We start from the raw sequence: 19,806 nt of genomic DNA, 5'->3' as shown, positions 1-19,806 counted from the left end.
AATAAATTTGCTTTATTCAAATGCCTAAAAATGTGGGTCTTAGCTTGAACATGGCCATACATTATGGCCATACCAGTTGAGAACCACTGATTTAGTTAGACTATTTGCAAGTTCTCTTGTTAGACAAACATTGTAATTTTACAGAGTTTAAGCACATTCAGACATAGGCAAAAAATACCAACTTTTGTTTTATCGCAAAGGTGTTTGTTAACATGGCAGCAACCCATTTTGTTGAACTGGGTCCTTGAAATTGTATATTTTTGCTCTTACAATCCATGCTTATTAAAAATGCATGTTAAAACAGCACATTACAGGGATGACACCACACCACTACATATGCTGACCTGTTAAGATATCTGTGTGATATATGACCTCTGGACCTTTTTACTAGTATATTGAATTGATATTGAAAACTGAAAACCTGACAAATAGGTTAGTAGTGTCAGCCGGCTCAGAGTCAGACAGTCCGGACTGTCTGGTTCAGACTCCGAGATATGATTTCTCTATTTTCCAACCTTGAAAGTATGACCCATGTGATCTGTGTAAATATGAGACAAAAATGGTTGGTTGGTTGGTTGGTTGGTTGGTTGGTTGGTTGTTGGGGGGGGGGGGGGTTTACTGTGTCCTGACTGATATACACATATATGATATATGACGAAATAGCCTTAAACAATTACTAAATAAACTGCAAAATGTAACGTTTTCTAATAGCCTACATGTATTTTAGTGCTTCTGACAGCGTTGCACAAGCTCGCGGTGCCATCCGCGGGACACCCAGGGTTCAAAGCGGCAAATGAGAGTAAAAATCACCATTGAAACTGTGTTACTGGCCAGTTGCCCATTAACTTGATGAATTTTGACAATGTTGTGAGAAGAATGTCAATGTGATATGGCTTAGTGCGTTCAAATTGTAATGCTAGGTATGTAATTATAAATATATGTAGACTCAGATGCAAAAACCTCTGTCCATTTGACATTTTTCTTTTAAATGAGCATTTTTATCAGGCTCAAATGTTTAGGTTCAGTAATTTCACAAGGTTATTAGTCAGATATTGAAATGCCTTATTTAAAAAAATGTCACTGATAAAAGTAAAATTAAAAACATGAAAATCCTCTTTTAAAAGAAAAAAGACAGACTTAGGCCTAGAGGTTTATGCATTAAGTCTTCATATACTCTGACACGCTGCATGATTTAGAGTAAAGTTTCATTTTCAGTTTTGATTCTCAATGCTGCTCTGCACGCGCTGTGTGAGTCGCTTGTAATTTGCTGATCACATGCCTGACACTGCACACTACCAAACATTTTTCAAAAACCAAAGTGATTGACTTCCACACATTGGAAGTCGATTGATACACACAGAGATTGATAGTTTCCTTCTATCAAGTTGCAAAGTCCAGCAGAGAATAAAATAGTTTACAATGTACTGGATTGGCGCACTACACTTTTTTTGGACCAACGCTGCTGTACAGTTATTTAAAATAAAACGTTTTTCCATGCACAGGTTTTAGTTTTATTGTTACTGTAACAGAAAAATCCATATTTCAACAGCATTAAGCATTTAGGCCCATTCACATGCCAACAACGATAACTAAAGATAGCGATAACTATATTAGCTTTCACATCAACGCACAATAACTTTCTGTTTATTATAAGTGTGCACTGCAGTTTTGTCATCTGCTGATTTATATTCTCGTGCTCTCATGCAGGACAGATTCTGATTGGCTGTTAATGTTTTTATCTTTCATCAGCTGGAATAAAATATATACCGTTATAGTTGTGGTGTGGACTGATATTCTTTTACAGAATGATTTTTAAAACATCTTTATCGTTATTATTGTTCTTGGTGTGTCAACTCTCAATCAACATGCACCAAATGCTAAATTTTCCATATAGCCTATTGTAATCATTATGTTCACAACTTGTAATAATTACTTTGAGCTCATTGTTTCTTCCTTAAATTAATAAATTGTTAGCTAACTGCATGCTTTGTATATTAGTAAATTTCTGAAATACATTACTTAAGACACCTCCGAATAACAGATCAGTCTAAATTGTAATATAGACACATGTATTTTCTGTAAAGCTGTTTTTAAATTATATGTATTGTGAAAAGCGCTAATACATTTGAATTGAATGTGAATTGGTGTGTGAGTGGACCTTTAAACTAACTAACTCCTTTTTAAGCGGGCAGTTCTTGGCCAGAATAAGTTACACTACATGTGGAAAAGACTGTTATGGTTTTTCTGTTATTATCTATTCTAGATAGACCTTTGTAATAATTTGATTATTGAAAGTTGACACTGCAAACCCAGATCTAACATGTGCCAATGTTTTCCAGGGGAAAGAAAGCTTTGAGCAAGAAGAAACTAAAAAGGCGGCAAAAAGTCAAATCAAAAGTGAAAACAAGAACAAAGGTAAGCTTGATAATCCGTCTTTTGAGTACTGTAAGATTCATTGCTATACATTTGCTGCTTCAATCAGAAACTAAAGTTATATGGTTTAAAAGGCATTTTTTGGTAGCATAATTTCCATATTCACATTTGAATTTTTGAAGACATGCTTCCATAGACTTCTGCTGGATCTGTCTGTATTTTATTTTTTAGTGTCTCAAAATGCATAATGATTTGTCATCTGAAAAACTGTAAACTTCTTTCTCATCAATATATCATCTTTAACATCAGATAACAATGATTCTGTTACCAAATGTGGCCATTTTGCTGGAATTCTTAATACCATTAAGATATGTTTTTATTTATAATAGTAGTTTTGACAGATCACAATACAGCACATATGAATACATATTTATACATATTTTCATGCTTTTAGTCATCACAATTGAGAAGATACCAGTAAACACTCACACATGGTGGAGAATGCGGGAGTGGCGAGGTCACGATTGGCTGTTGCATGGCGACCCATGTGTTGCACGTTTCCATGGCAACAGCTTCCTCCATCTCCTGCAATGAGCACCTATGATGTGTCTGGCAGCCGGGTTTGTCTCGCTATGTCTACAGCGTTAACCAGCGCTTAGAAAATAGGCAGAGACCCAAAATGTCCCGTATTGCATATTGTGTATTGTCTTCCCATTCCCATAAGCATGTGTGGGGGCTAATGCCTGATTGTGTTTGGATATCCTTTCCCAGGCACTCTGTTTTCCCTAGTGGATGTGAGTGCTTCACAAGCAGCGGTAAGAGAGAATAATGCGATTGTAGATAGTGGAGAGGGGAATATGCTGTAATAATCCTCCACCCTAAAACCCTGCTGGCTAAGGAGTCAAATCTCATTTATATTTCTCCTTCTCTGCCTCAGCCACCTTAAAAGGAGCTCCGTGCCTTTGTTTGCTTATAAACAGATGGGTGGAGTTCCTCCAGCAGGGAAAGCTCGGCTTCAAGACATACTGCCGAAGTGCCTGTCAGTGTTCAAGCACTTCAGTTTGCTTTGTTTGATGGATCAGAATATGAATTCATGAGTTTACTGCCCTTATGCTTTGACTCCATTCCTTATCTGTGATATTACACAATCCCTGACAGCTTTGTGCTACAGATGACTGAGACTGGGCGATCCAGACAAAAAATTTAAATCTCAATACAGGGCTCCAGAAAATTGGCTCCTATTTAGGAAAAATAAATTGGCGGCAAATAATTTTTTAGGTGCCACTAGGGTTGTAACGGTATAAGATTTTCACAGTATGATAACGGTCTAAGAAGATTTCACTTTTTCACTGTAAAATCTAACATTGTTCTTACTAAGACTTTTTTAGTTAACTTTACTTACCGTAATGTCCAATAATTTGTTAGTAATCTGTACTGTTTGCATGCTATGCCTTTTTTACTCAGAAAACACAAGTAAACATTACTTGACTGGTTTGAGTACCATTTTGCCAAAGCTAAAAAACAGGCGGGGCAAATGGTTTTTGAGGCGGGGCAATTCTTTTCACTTATTTCTTCCACTTCTGCAGTCATCATTCATTTTCATTCATTTTCCAGTCACCTGGAATGTTATTGTCAATAAAACAAAAAATGTTGGGAGAACGTCACATAAGTTGACTTCATAAATTCATGTTGATATCCTAAAATGTCTCACTGTTATTGTGATTAGTGTTCTCTTTGGTTGGACATTTGGAAAGTCATTTATATTATTGTAATTCTCTTCCAATTGATGCAGTGATGTAACATGAAATCGCAGTTATTTGATTTCAAAGGAAGTGAAGTAAAAAACATTATATATATTTATACTTAAATTATTTCCATGTTTTGAATGAATGTATTATTGATATATAACATAACTTTAATGTATAATAATGATCTTTTAACATTTTATTGCTAACACTTATGGCATAATTTGGTTGATATAATCCCTCTATATTTGTGACAATATCTTGCAATTTTTCTTGAGTCACACACAGACTTCAACACTCAGCATGCAAACCACAACAATGGTAACAAGTTATTTTTATTTTTTATTAATTAGACCATTACAATTTTATTTGCTGTCTCTTGTCAGTATAACCCCAATAACGATAGCAAATAAAATTGTAATGGTAAAATAGTCAAAAATAGTAAAACAAAGCAATTAATTTATTATTACAATGCACTATGGGAGTACACTTCCTCAGATCACAGATATAATTAAGTTGACAAAACTTAAATGGATTAAGTTTACTTAATTACATCGTACATCGAAGTCAGTGAAGTTTAACAAGACTCTCTTGTTGTCAGCATGTGCAAAATTGGAATGCTCACGGGACTTTCTAACATATTCAGATAAGGATATAACTTGATGTAAAATGTAAGTTGTAAGCTGAGGAAAACACGTGTCAGAGGCATTAACACGACAGGGCGAAACGTGGTAAATACTTGTGCTTTTGTTTGAAGCGCTTATAAATATAAAGCATTCTCATGTTGTAGGACTCGGATAATGTACCTGTCCCGGAGCAGTTCACTCTGCATCCTCAGTGATTTTCCATGTGTTTTGTCCATAGAAATGGGTTTTTTACTACTATAAAGCGACGTGAATGTCTGGCTTACGCTGAACACAGCGTTCAGATGCCACACATGTCAGATCAAACAGCGCTGACGTGGAAACAGGACAACCTTAAAAGCTTTCACCCAACTCGGAAAAGGCATTACAGACTCTATCACAACATTCATTGTCAAATCACTTTCATTTGTTTAATTAATAAATATATTGGAAGTAAATTCATTATCGATCATTACAAATAGTTTTTTTTTTAAAGTACCAAGTAGTCACACAGCGAGGAAAAAAGAAAATCTGTATAGATAAAAAAAAAAGCATCGATAATCGTTTTGTCATTGCATCGCAGACCTCTGAATCGTAATCGAATCGTGAGGTGCCTAGAGATTCCCAGCACTAATGAAGACCGTATTCATATTGGACCTGTGCATTCGGTCTTAAAGGGACAGTAGTCCCTTTACTTTTTTGACTCTAGTCGATGGTTTTTCGACAGCCGGAGGCGGTGTGAAATTTGACGAGTTAGGCCGAGTCGCAATTCTATGCAGGAATAACCTTGTACAGTGATGAATATGCAGTGATATTTCACATTTGATTACTTTGTTCTGTATTGTATTTATTTGTGCTATTTGTGATTTTATTATTTGTTCTTTTTATTACTGACTGCTTACTTGTCTTTAAAGTCTGCGTGAAGTTGCAAACGACTTTTCTCCAGTGTTGTGGCGTTTTTCCAAGTGAAAGGGAATATTGAACAGAGGGTTTTACTTTAGCGCTCCTCCTCTCCATCTCTGCTCAGACTAACGGTTTGAGGGGGAGTGGTTAAGCGTTTTCAACCCAAGCCGTCAAACTTTTCAGACTTTGATTAAAGATTACCATGGCAAACTTTTTTTCGGTGTAAGAACTTGCACAGATAAATTGTTCACCACAAGACTAGTAATATGCGCTAACAAAGTAAATGGGGTCAATTTTGATTTCATGTCGACTTTAATAGTGTTTTAAATTCACATTAATTAGGTCAGTAGTTTTTGTTGTATCAAAATTGGAATAGAGAATTGTGATATTTCACTGGTATCTAAAGATTTGAGCCACTGGCCCGGTCCTCAGCGATGAGCCCTGCTGAAGCAGCTCTAAATATACGCTGTGATATTAAATGAAAGATAAAACATGATAGAGCAATAGAACGAGCAGTCAAAGTAACAGAAACGCATACAATACATTTTAACAGGCTTAATTAAGCATGACAATAACTGAATTAAATATATATTTGCTGAACAAATTAAGCCAAGAATTCATATTCTATAGGTTTCTCTTCCTAATACAAATGCTGTGAAAATACAGGTAACCTTTGGCTCAGTCTCCTAACAACACTTTGCAATATGGAAAAACTTGCAGCATCTGTAAAATCTAAACTCGATATCTTCAACCAGGGCTGGTCTCTATTCCTTCACTACATAGATGCCTGATTCCTCATTGCATTACAATACTATACAACTATCACACAAACTATGAAATAGAAACATGTTGGTTTTCTTTAAACGCATTTTGTAACAGTGTAACCATGCATGTAACATATCCTAATGATGTCCTTTTTATGTCTATATGTGTATATATACATATGTACTGTAGCCTATATTTGTATGTGTCCCCTTTTACCTTTCTTTTTTCTTACCTAGTATACTTGTAACCTTTTGTTTTGTTAAATCGGAAATAAAATAAAGTATTAATATCAGATTCGTTATGGAAAAAGTGGTATCGGTTCATCTTATTACGTATTATAACAAATGCCTCCATAGGGCGCCCCCGGCCTGGTGTTATTGTTGTCCCACTTTACAGCAGGTCAAATCCTTATTTAATATTGGCCAAATGACATTCATTTCAAATGTTAACCTAATCTTTAATATTTGGCCACTTTTTTACGATAGAAATGCTACATCCACAGTTTTTTCTTTAATAAGAATATGTGGACATTAAAACATGAGCGAGGGTTTAAACTTTTATTTTGAAATCGTGATGAACAGTTTGCATATTTAGAAACGCATAGATGTATTCTCCTGTGTTGGCGTAGGTTTGTAAATAATTTACGTTACAAATCTGATGAAATGGCACACATTGCTTTCCCAGATGAACATTATAAGCAACCCGAACTCTCAGCATATGCAGAGATGGAGTTTGAGCTCCACGCGTGTACATGATAACAGTTCACGTGGAGCAGCATTTACTGTGAACAGAGCCGCCCTGAGTAACCTACATGCATGTAAATAATTAAAGTGCATATTAAACACGCAGGGCATATATTTATAGCACTATGATATAGTATGGTTTTTAAATGTAATGCATTGTGCAGCCTTAGAAAACAATCTAATAATGCAGTTCATGGATTCTCCCACTTCTGGGTAAATTGCAATTTAGGATTTTTTTAAATCGAGTACTCAAATTTAATCGAGGAATCGTTATAGCCTTAATCCCTAACTTATAATGAAACTTAGTGTGTAACATTTATACTTGCAAGGGTGATCTTAAAACTAGCTCTTCTCACTTCGTCACCGTTTCCTTGAAGCCGATATTATTTAGCTCTTGACCTTTCAGGGCAACAGTGGTGGGACTTGTGGGTAATTTTGTATCCAGACTCATTTACCTTTGAACAGACAACTGGCTTTTCACATTCTGAATACAACATTCAGGACCCTTTGTGTTTTACTTAGCTAAGTTCCTGTGCCATGGTTTGTTACTGCTGAAAGGCACCAAATGTTGCTTGCAGACCAGAATAGGTGACAGTGCAGCACATGTTTAATTTACACATCATTATGTGTTCACATTGTGTTACATGCTATGATTGATATCACCACAGCGAGATTCATAACCGTCACCCCCTTTACTGACATAGAGGCATTGTAGTATCAATCAAATTTGCCGCAGAAAAAAAAAAGGATAAAATCTTCTTCATACCAGCTAATAAGGAAATGGTCAAGTCATTTTCATTTATATAGCGCTTCCGCTTTTAACAATGTAGATTGTTTCGAAGCAGCTTTACAGAGATAAACGTATAATTTAAGGTGAGATTGTTTTGGCTTTATAGCGGTTCTTGAATAAAGATATTTTCCAGCTAAAGTTAGTTTTGATTGATTCACTTCTGTTGAAATTATAATTTGTTATTAAATTAGGGGCCGCTAAGACGACACCGTTCTCTCTACACAGACTTTAAATGGTGTTTAAATGCTAAAGATGTTGAGTTTTCAAGCTGCACCTTATGATTACTTCTAGTAATCTCTGGTCATTAAGTGTAGAATCAATGTATAAATCTGTTTTGGTATTGAGTTGAAGAAATTGTAGTGTTTGTCCACCAAAACGATGTGGTGGAAACTCCTCCTAATGCTGTTCTAAGTACATACATTTTCTTTCTTGAGGTAGCAGTTAACCACAACTGATGTGGTCATTTGAAACATCCCGTCCTGTTTCATGCTCATAAACTAGACTTTATTGTCTGTTCTTTGACCATTAGGTCTATATTCTGTATTGTCTCATTATACAGCTACAAAGGATCATCTCCTTTCCTTACATTGCTCAATTATGGTTTTGTTAAAGGTTGATCTTCCAGGTAACTTGCTCAGTATGTGGCTGATTGCATTGTTATTGAATGAACAAATGGCATTGGAGTCTTGAAAACAGCAGAAGTCCTCTTTGGTGAGCACAGTACTTCTGTCGCCAGATCTCAGGTCTGCTTTCTGAGGCTAGTGCTTTTATTGCAATTTTCAGTCATAAGCGTAAAAGGTGACTGCATGTCTTTACATACACACACACACACACACACACACACACACACACACACACACACACACACACACACACACACACACACACACACACACACACACACACACACACAGACACAGACACACACACACACACACACACACACACACACACACACACACATCAAACGCTCCACGTTTGCACCGCACCACACGGGCCATTTATCAGCTCGGCTCCAAGCACACCTCAGTGCGAGTTTACAGCGAATTTATTTACTTGATGATCGTCTTAATCACATGACTACTAACAACTGTGAGACTAACAGGATCACTGTGAGATCCAGAGAAAAGCGTTCGAGTTCGGTGCAGAGTTACACAAACCATACAAATCAAGATTTAAAATAGTCAGATAAAATGGCGCTTATGTTCTCAACAACACTGACTCAGAAAACAGGAGAAACATTAAGCCACAACGGTCCAGTTAGAAGGCTTTTCAATCCACAAACCACCAACATTTACATGGATTTACTTTAATAACAAACTTTGGTATTGTGGCAGAAATGTGGGATATTCATATTGAATATTATTAATGTAGACATTAAAGGTATAGCAGTTTTTGTGTTTGTATTATACTAAATGTCTTTAGGTTACGGTGTTTCATTACAAATACCACAGACAGTACAGTTTCTTTTTACCATGGCAGTGAGGTGCAATACGTGGTTTTACCTGTGGTTAACATTAGTGGTGTTCAAACCAAACCGAAAAACCGCAATACACTACTAGGCATGTGACGTATCAAATTTCATGTTGCGATAATTGCGGAAGCTTTTCTCACGGTATACGATATTGATACGATATATATATGTTATCACGATATTGAAATAAAAAAACTTTCCGCCAAAAAGTGTTTTCGTTATATAACAGTTTTAATAAGTTTTTCTTAACTTTCTTTTCTTAACTTAAATGTTCAGTTCTTTAACTAAAATAACTGAACATTTAAATACAATAAAGCAAAAAACTAAAATGTATAAAGTAAACAAATAATATTTCAAACAGAATAAATTGCAAAAGAATTATAAAGAACAATAGGTAACAGTTTACAATTAGGTCGTATTAGTTAACGTTAGTTAATGCATTAACAGATTAACAATGAGTAATAGCTACATTTGTTACAGAAGTTATAATTCTATTTTAAAAAATACAACTGTTAGTTAAAGCTGCAGTCCGGCACTTTTTTGTGTTTAAAAATATCAAAAAAGACATTTTTGAAAAAAAACGTAACCAGCCAGTGTTCAAAACGATCTGCTTGCCTTACCTCGATTCAAAACGGTAAGCTTGTAATAATGATTTTAATTCCAGTGGTACTGGTGGATTTCCGCGGGAATTTCGAGCATGTCTTTGCGTCATTACGTCACTTCTGTACACATAGAGAAGGAGTCCCCGGCTAGCGTGTGTGGATGATCAATGTGTGTCGACAATGACCAGTGACAACTGGAGATTCACCAGTTGTAAAACACAAAGACTTCGGACTTCAGATTGGCTACAGAAAAAATATATTTTTCACGTTTTGACGTGATATAAGCAATCGTTAGATTTAATCAGCATGATATAGCTCCTGCAATGCTTCCCCCCACCCCCCGAATTTGGTCAGAACAAAAGTGAATGTTACTTACTTGTTCAGATGACATTTTCCGATGAAAATTCTAATGTTGACACTTTCAAAAAGTATACTCTGAGATTGCTGATGACAGTACAGTATCCACAGCGACGCAGCAGCGACAGGTTCTCCTCAATACATTGTGTTCATCCGCGCTGTTTCATGGCGATTTACTACCCACGCACAGTTAATAATTCCGCGAATAACTGCAATTGCAGATTTCGAACAGAGATGGCGACAAAGAGGAAAAACGACGGACTGCAGCTTTAATGTCAGCTCAGATCCATTAAATAATAGTTTATTAAGTAAGGAATAATTGACGACAGGCCGTTGAATTATTAGAAAAATAATGCACACCCGAGGTGGTAATGCGGTCACGACGCGAAGCGGAGTGGCCGTTACACCTCGGGTGTGCATTATTTTTCTAATAATTCAACGGCCTGAAGTCAATTATTCCGCTTATACTACAGTTACCACACCTCAAACTATTGTTCAGATGATGTATTTCAAGACGTTTGTAAAGTTTTTGTCATTAAAACGCTCTTGTATGTAGGACTAATTCCTTGCGCATCTAAACCCATGCTCCGTTGCTAATTCCAAAACGTAATTTTAGAGTTAGTAACGGAGGTCTGAGCCGCTGATAGCAGAGTAAAGGCCACTTAATGCTGGACACACGTAACGACTAGAAACATTCTCTGACTGTGAATGCAGCAGATTTTAAACACCGCTGTGAACACAGACTGAATGCGCTGAACACGCGTGCATGCAGATAAGTATCAACTTACATTCATAACCGGCCTTACAGTAAGTGTGTCCCCGGCTTTATGCAGTTATTAATGCCGTTATGAGAGAGAAAGAAGCATTCGCGTCAATATTATTATTTATTTATTTATTCAATTCGTTTTAATTAATTCGTTCATTCTTTTTTTTCTATTAGTGACAGACTAGCCTAATAAATGAAACACAAAGCCCTTTTAACAAGTATAGGCCAATCAATAATTTTTTATTTTTTATATTATCTGCAGCAGGACTATCAATTTATTGAAATATTCTTTTTAATTTTCTATTGATTATATATAGGACTATATATACTTTATTTATTAAAATTAAACTGCATATTTCCATTGATTGTGAAGTTGGACATTGAGAACTGCAGATAAAGCGCATGCGGCTGCAGTTTTCTTGTTATGAATTGTATCCTATTTTCCGTTATTACAGTTAAGTACGCGCAGTGATATAGAACTGTAATACGGTTAAGACCTGCCGGAACTACTTTAGCCGTGCGGTTCCCTGAATATAATTGCACACCTCAGAACGTTCGTCAACCAATCAGATTCAAGCATTCAACGGCCCTGTAGTATAACCAAGATTAATAAATGCTTTAGAAGTATTTTCACCGTTAAATAATGGAGCCTTATTGTATGACTGAACAATAAAGAATCAAAACATATTCAATCAATATATTAATGTTTTCAATTAATATATTGATTGATTGGATATTTGTATTAATATTAATAAAAATTATTAATATTAATTTATTAATTAATATTAATATTAATCATTAATATGTTGGTGCTGTGATGAACACCATAGCGAATGCAAAAATAATGTTTTTCTTCCTTGACATTTGATTAAAATAGTACCGTAATTAATTAGAAGTGTAGCGGTACACGTATTCGTCCTGCTAATTTTCGTGTCTTATGCGTTCAAAACGAATACAACGTTGTAGCCTAACCACCATTAACCACCACCAATAATCACAATAAGCTCTGCAACGTGTCATTTTTCAAATTTTGTAAATTTTTATCACAAAATTCAAACAATAAATGGCATTTTGACGCACTTGTGGCATGACAGATCATAGTTTAAGTAGCAGCGCGAGTGAAAGCGGTCATCTCTTCCTAATAAACATGCTGAGAAATACTGTACAACTTACTGAAACATATTAAATCTTGTGTAATCGCTCAATCAAGGTTTCAACTGCAGAAAGACATCAGTTAGAACAGCTTATAAACAAATGTCACGTAGCATTACAATTACCTCAGGAAAGTCATTCAGTGTTCACAGCTAAGTAAGCTAGATAAATGAACTCTCGCTAAATATATGCACTATATTCGCCTATATATTCATTGAATTTTACATAAGAATTTTACTTGTGGTCTTAAACACATAGCCTAATTCGATTTAGAAGTTAATGCAAAAACTGCCTGATGTGCAGTTTACACATTTGCGTACAATTTGTTATTTGAGTGTTTGATTAAAAATAAATGGCGACAAATTTTAGGCTAATGGTTTTGGCTCTGTTAACCTTTAATACTATAGTAATGTGAAAGTAAAGGCTCCCTATATAGTTTACAGCATATTAGCAGAGATAATTTTTTTCCTTAAGAAACTTTTTATTTTAACTGAATTAATTTAAAGACAGAAACACAATTTGTTCAGTAAACCACTGTTTAATTAAAAAAAGCAATTTAGTTTTCTCCCCCCTGCTGTACCGAACCGTACCATAACGTCAAAAAACCGAGGTACGTACCGAACTTTGTGTACTTGATCCAAATTCTATGAAAGACCAAATTTTACCCAATAAAATGTTACCCTTAAAAATTGGTTTTCAACTTTTACATATTACAACCTTCAATTTTATAAAATGCGAGTGAAACGCTCACACTGTCGAGCCCTGATTGTTATATATTAAATGAACGAACTCATTTTCTGTTTGCTGTCAAGGACAACTCAATAGAAAGACCATGTAATCTTGTCTTTATTTTGCTCCATTTTGTTGCTCTAGATTTGCTTCATCACTGTTCTGTGGTGCAGAAAACTGGCTTCCTTTACATAGTTTGAATTGTTGTTTTTTCTGGGGCTTCTCTATACCTAAATGACTAATACAATAAGAAAGAGGAGGCAGAGCAGTTTGCGTTTACTGAATGAATGTAAATCTTTTTCTCATTTAAACTATGGGCAAACATGATTTACTTCAGTGAGCTTCACATTCATTTACTGCCAAAGTAGGGCATTGCAAATTCAGGATGTTGTATTGGAGAACGAAGTCAGAGGCAGTCCGGTATTCTGTCAGTCCTCCTCCATTCTCTGTCAGAGAGTGTGACACACCTGTGACTTATGAGGACAAGCTTTCGGTGTGGGGTAACACCTTAACCATGCGGTTCTTGCTTTGCAACACTGAGAGCAGATCACAGGAAGTGTTAGGGCTGCTCAATTATGGGACAAATCCTAATCACGATTATTTTGCTCAATATTGAAATCACGATTATTTAACACTATTATTGGTGGGTGATATGATCGGTCTCATTTCATGATATGAGTCATTTTAAATGTCTCTGAAATGTAGTATTTTTGAGCCAATAGTATTTTTTTTTCCTACTATGGAAGTCAATGGGACCAGTTAACTGTTTGGTTACTGACATTCTTCAAAATATCTTCCTGTGTGTTCAGTAAAAGAAAGAAATTCATACATGTTTGAAACAACTTGAGGGTGAGTATATGATGACAGAATTTTTATTTTAAAGTGAACTATCCCTTTAAGATCTAACGCATGGATCCAATATACTGTTACACACTCGCTCTTTCTCAGTGTTTACATTCACTTAAGACATAACCGACTGTGTTTATGAGGATACTTGCCAAAAAGGCATTTCAACATATTTGTGTCTAGGCTATTTTCAGACCGTTTAGGCACATATCTGAAGCCCACAGTGTACTTTGCTTATTCACGTTTTATCCCCGTATCGGAGCGCGCTCAGGAGGCCTCCTAGGAACGGTATCTCTTTTCGCAGCTTAATACGCTTTTAATAACACGGTTTAATAACAAGCACGTCACGCAGTTTAGCAACAGTAGACTGAATGTTACAACACTTTACATTAGGGTGTCAAGTTTGGGTTTTTAGGGAGGAACAAAAGTGCACCGCTGTGAAGGAAAGGAAGATGCCATGGTATGGTAGTGGCACAATAATAGTATTGCATTGATTGTCTTGTTTTTATAATAGTTGGAAGCCAAAATCGAAATTGGAAAATGAATTACGATTAATCACACAGCCCTTGGAACTGTATTGGGGTACTAGGCATGGCTCATAGATAGATGTGTGGCTTCTAACTGACTTCAGATGTCTGGTGTCATTGGCCAAACACAGGGGGGTAGATTTCTTTGTGGTGTCTGCCTAAAAATGAATGACCTTCTCTGCATTACATCATCCCTTGTTATCGGCAGATAGACAAAAATGAAGACAAATTCATGAGTTAAGCCTATCAGGGGATGTATTGATTAATGGGACAAAAACGTTAGCTGTATTATGGGATGGATAGTGTGATGCTGTACAGGTTTGCTGTATTGTTTATACTACGGTTGATGGATCCATGCGATTACCAGTGATCAGAACTGCTTTGCGTTATTTACAAGTGATAGCAATGAATGACGAAACATCTCAACGTGTGTTGTTATTCACTATTTGAAGAGAAAATTACATTGTCTGCAACAAATTGACACACTAAAACAATATTTAAGTGAGGTTAGAGAATGTGTGTGTGTTGGCTTTTTTACTGCATTTTCAATAGGGGTCTTGGGTGTAACGGTTCTCGGTACAAACAGTAGAATTTAATCGTTGCCTTATAAAAATCAATGAAGTGCTGTGTTTCCCAAGGCCTGTAGTACTACATGCATCATAACCTACTGCCTCACAATAGTTCTCCCTTCCTCCCTCCTCTTATGTATCGCTCCTAATTCTTTGTGTTTTTATCGTCTGGCAGACAGAAACTCTGGATGGGGCCTTTCCAGTGCCTGACATCAAACTCCACAGCAACCCCTCTGCGTTCAACGTCTACTGTAATGTACGGCACAGCGTGCTGGACTGGCAGCAGAAGGAAGCCGTTTTGGCCCTGGCCTCCCGGAGCTCTGTGCAGAGCGGCGACTCGGACAGCGAGGAAGAGGAGGAGTATCGCGAACCCGCCGTCAAACTGCCGAAGGTCAGTGAGTGTCATCAATGCATATACGAAGCCCAATCATGTGGTTTAGTCTGTGGACGAGTCATTGAGTTCTATCGTTCATGATTAAGCATATTTTTTTGTTGCGCTGTTTATGCCTTTTTGTTTCTTTTTATGATAACTGCAGTGATATATCATAAGAATAAACTGCTGTGTTCTAAATATTTGAGATTCTTTGATGGTCGTGATCAAAACTTTAGCATCAGATTAGCATCAGATCAGATCAGATTAGTCTAGGCTTTTTCTCCCTTTACACTAGAAATGATTTTCGTAATTTTACAAGGTATCTTACACTGTGGCTACACTGGGTGTCACATTGTCGCATCGACATATTGCCACGCTGCAACGGCTCAAAACATTTCCAGTCCATTGGTTCTGTTGTCGAAAGTAGCGCTAGGGCTGGGACGGTTACCGCAATACCACGGTCACGTGACGCCTACCCCACTGAGCTCGTCACCGTCATCACCGCAAAAAAAACACAAAAAACATTGGCCTGCACATGTGTGCACGTTGTGTCTTATGACATGGATTCATTGATTCTAATGACATGGATTGTCTAATGATGACATTGTGTCTTTCATGGATTCAAGGTTTTCTAGACAAAACTTATCAAAAGGTGGAGCAAATCCGACCTTTCACGAGTTGTCCCATGACATATAATAAGATTCCATTCTAGAGATGCGCGGATGGGCTATTATTTCATCCGCAAGCGCATCACAAAACTCGCCATCCATCTGCACCAACATTTTTTGACCAATTTTCAAAACCGCACCTGCCCGCCATCCGCTGATTGTTTTAAGGTCTATGTGCGATGCAAGGTGCTGCTGACGCGAGCTGTGAGGCTAGAAAGCTCTTGGCTGTTCTAGAAAGGATGTAAAGCAGGATTTAAAGCGGTTTACCGCTATGCCGCGGGAATTTCTTGGTTTTCAACCGCGGTATGAAAAAATCCATAACGACGCTGGGTAAGTAGAGCTGCTAGCGCAGTCACATGGAGTACATTAAGATATAGCATCAATTTACGGTTGTTGTCTGCTGTCTCACTGTTATCCAGTGTAGACAGAATCACTGAATATTATTGGCTCTATTTGCTTTTGTTGCCTCGCGCCACTTTCATCCAGTTTACGCAGTGTTAGCAGACAGCATCATTTTGCTGCTTACCTTTGACCCGCCTTCAAACAATGTAGTTAGTTCGTGTTGTACATGTTTAGAAGATGCCACATATTTCTGTGCTGCAAAAGCAAATGACTGTAACAAAGAGAATATGTACATCATTTAACTTGGCCAGTAAAATGAGTAATTTCTACTTACTCATTTTGAAGTGAACTATGCAATACTCTTTCAAGTATATTTTAATGCATTATGGGAACACTAATTTCAGCGAGTTGAGTAGGCTTTACATAATTTTATATCTTAAAGAATCATTGTAAAACTAAACAGTTCCAAATAAAATAAACGTATAAGTTCAAGCTTTAATTAAAAAAACAAACAAATGTAAAAACACAAATGTCAGTTCTATATTGATTACTTAATTCAAGCTTGTAGAAATTAAACTAGTTTTTTTTCTGTAGTATTTACTTAACCACAGAATAATTTGTATCACTGTAGCTGTCATTTGTTTCTTTAAAAACAACAGATTATTTTTCTCTCTCTTCCTGTTTTTTGTTCCCCGTTTCACATCACAGCCATGTGGATGGGTGGCTGATTAATTCCAATCTCCACTTCAAAGATCTCATGCTTAGGGATGGGAATATCAAGGAATTCAATAACATTTTTAAGGAATGTTTCTATTTTTTTTTAGTGATGCCATTGACAATTCTAGCACTTTTTACTAAAAACATGGTCCTTCATATTATATAATAAACTAATTGCTGCACTACAAAAAAATATGACACACTCCGATGAAAATCATGTTTTTCTAGATGTTAACATGTTCTTGTACCATTTTTCTGATGTTAGAGGACATATCTTGAGAAAAATAAGTTCAAAGTTGTATTTCTGAGTATTTCTACATTCAAATGGCTGTGAATCAGTAGCCGACGCTAAAATGCCGGCTAAAATAGACTGGAGTTGTGACGTAGTAACTCCACTGGGCGGGGCCACAAGCTCATACTCAAATTGGAACACATACTGTAACAAATAAGTCACTTTTCACCGTCTATCAATCGTCAAAACTCAAGTTTGGAGAACACGGACTGATCCCGTCAGTAATTACATCATTACATAATGAGAGAGGGCAGCCAGCCTCCTCCAGCCAAGCAACAGGCGACATTCGTGCATGTGAAATTCCGCACTCGTTCAAGTAGACTTGCACACGCCGGGTGGCGACGAGTTTCGCCTGTCGCAGTCGTTTGTCCCCTCGTGTGTCACTCGTGAGAGAGTCAGTCAGTTTTTCAGATAGAGCGGTGACATTAGCATCATAATAATCCCGAAATTCCGAGCAATCCACTGATACTAAATATGTCCTGATTGATCACTGTGGGAGGGATGAAATATTGAGGCGAAGTCGAGCTGTTTTTTACCGCGACGTCTCGGAGTGAAATAATGATCGGTGATAACTTTGATTAACTTCGGATAATAATAATTAACGTGTATATATAATACTGTAATGCTTCTCCGTGCCAATGGCTCCGCCCACAACGCAGAGGCGAATTGCTAATGAGCTACTGCCGCTCTGCTGAAGCGAAGTCCCAGAAAACGGCACAGGTTTTGAGATTTTGGCTAAAAATGGCATAATCATAATTTAAAGACCACTGGGAATGTTTAAAAATAGCTCAAAATATGATCGGAGTGGGACTTTAAATCATCATACCACAAAAATCTGTGAACGTCTGTCTTTATCTACAGATTATCAAATTAACAACTGGTTAGTTAATAACACTGATTAAAGTCTCACAAGCCCTGCAGTCAGATTTGACAAAAAAAAATTAGCTAAAAAAAAATAAACAATAAAGTCAGATTGGACCCAAGACTATGTTAAAGGAACACTCCGACTTTTTGGGACTTTAGCCTATTCAACTTATCCCCCAGAGTTAGATAAGTCCATACATACCTTTTTCATCTCTGTGCGTGCTATAAGTCTGTTTGACGCACCCACCGCTAGCCTAGCTTAGCACAAAGACTGGATGTAAATGGTTGCAGCTAGCATACTAATCCAAATAAGTGACAAAATAACGCAAACATTTTCCTATTTACATGTTGTGATTTGTATAGTCACAGAGTGTACAAAAAACAAAGTCACATGAGACAGACATATTTTAACCGTATAAATACTGGGAACTATATTCTCTGAAGGCGAAGCACTGCTGCTTGGGCGGAGTGATAACCACAGCACCTGAGACGCGCCGTGGTGAGGAGCAGAGAGTTTGTTCAGAGCGCGTCTCAGGTGCTGTGGTTATCACTCCGCCCAAGTAGCAGTGCTTTGCCTTCAGAGAATATAGTTCCCAGTATTTATACGGTTAAAATATGTCTGTCTCATGTGACTTTGTTTTTTGTACACTCTGTGACTATACAAATCACAACATGTAAATAGGAAAATGTTTGCGTTATTTTGTCATTTATTTGGATTAGTATGCTAGCTGCAACCATTTACATCCAGTCTTTGTGCTAAGCTAGGCTAGCGGTGGGTGCGTCAAACAGACTTATAGCACGCACAGAGATGAAAAAGGTATGTATGGACTTATCTAACTCAGGGGGATAAGGTGAATAGGCTAAAGTCCCAAAAAGTCGGAGTGTTCCTTTAAACATTCTATTTTGTGACATCCTGATGCCTGTTATTTTAAGATGTGTAAATTGTCATGGTGTTGTGATTCACTAACACATTTCTGTATTTATTAAAGGACAGGTAATTTATTCATAGAGTTTAGATGGAGGGCTTATTTAATATCCAAACCTTGAGAGACGCTACACGGGATAATTTTTCTATTTATTTCTCTCAGATGTCCTAGGACAAAGCACAAATTCCTTTTTTAGATGATGACCTTGAAAGATGAACCAGTGCAGGGCAGGCCTTTAGCTATGATAGCCCAACTAGCACTTTTAGAAACAAACTGTTTCCACAAAGAAACTTCCCAAAGATTCCTTCGTTAAAATATACTGGTAGATGTTCACAGCTACAATACTGTCACTGAAGATATGCTAAACGGCAAGATCCATATCTTAACCACATTTTTAGATAAGAGGCATAGTCAAACTTACTTACATTCTCATGTGATCCTAATGTTCTACATGCTGGTTCTCCCATAACCCATTAGGTGAGACGGCAACACTGTATTAAAAGTCAGTTTAACAAAAAACACATGGACAACCAGTTGTTTATTCTTTTTCAGTCAAAGTAAACCACATATGCTCCTCACTGCACAACATTGTTGCTTTAGTAATAGATTTTTCCAGTCATTGAATATCTGGCCATAACATCAAATATGGCCTTTTCTGTT

The 19,806-nt window shown here is 36.8% G+C and overlaps 1 protein-coding gene across 24 annotated transcripts in view; it reads left to right on the top strand.

Moving 5' to 3' along the window:
* Positions 1 to 19,806, top strand: part of mycbp2 (MYC binding protein 2) — a 113,037-nt gene that overhangs the window by 3,176 nt on the left and 90,055 nt on the right. For all 24 annotated transcript variants that reach the window (XM_079617748.1, XM_079617742.1, XM_079617741.1 and 21 more), the window contains exons 2-3: positions 2,340 to 2,415; positions 15,140 to 15,355. In XM_079617748.1, the coding sequence (XP_079473874.1) occupies positions 2,340 to 2,415; positions 15,140 to 15,355 (292 nt within the window). The remainder of the gene's footprint in view (positions 1 to 2,339; positions 2,416 to 15,139; positions 15,356 to 19,806) is intronic.

The sequence above is a fragment of the Phoxinus phoxinus genome (genome assembly GCF_949152265.1).
Source record: "Phoxinus phoxinus genome assembly, chromosome: 7".
Classification (NCBI taxonomy): domain Eukaryota; kingdom Metazoa; phylum Chordata; class Actinopteri; order Cypriniformes; family Leuciscidae; genus Phoxinus; species Phoxinus phoxinus.
The sequence above is the reverse complement of the archived record's forward strand: the minus strand, read 5'-3'. Positions and strand labels throughout refer to the sequence as shown.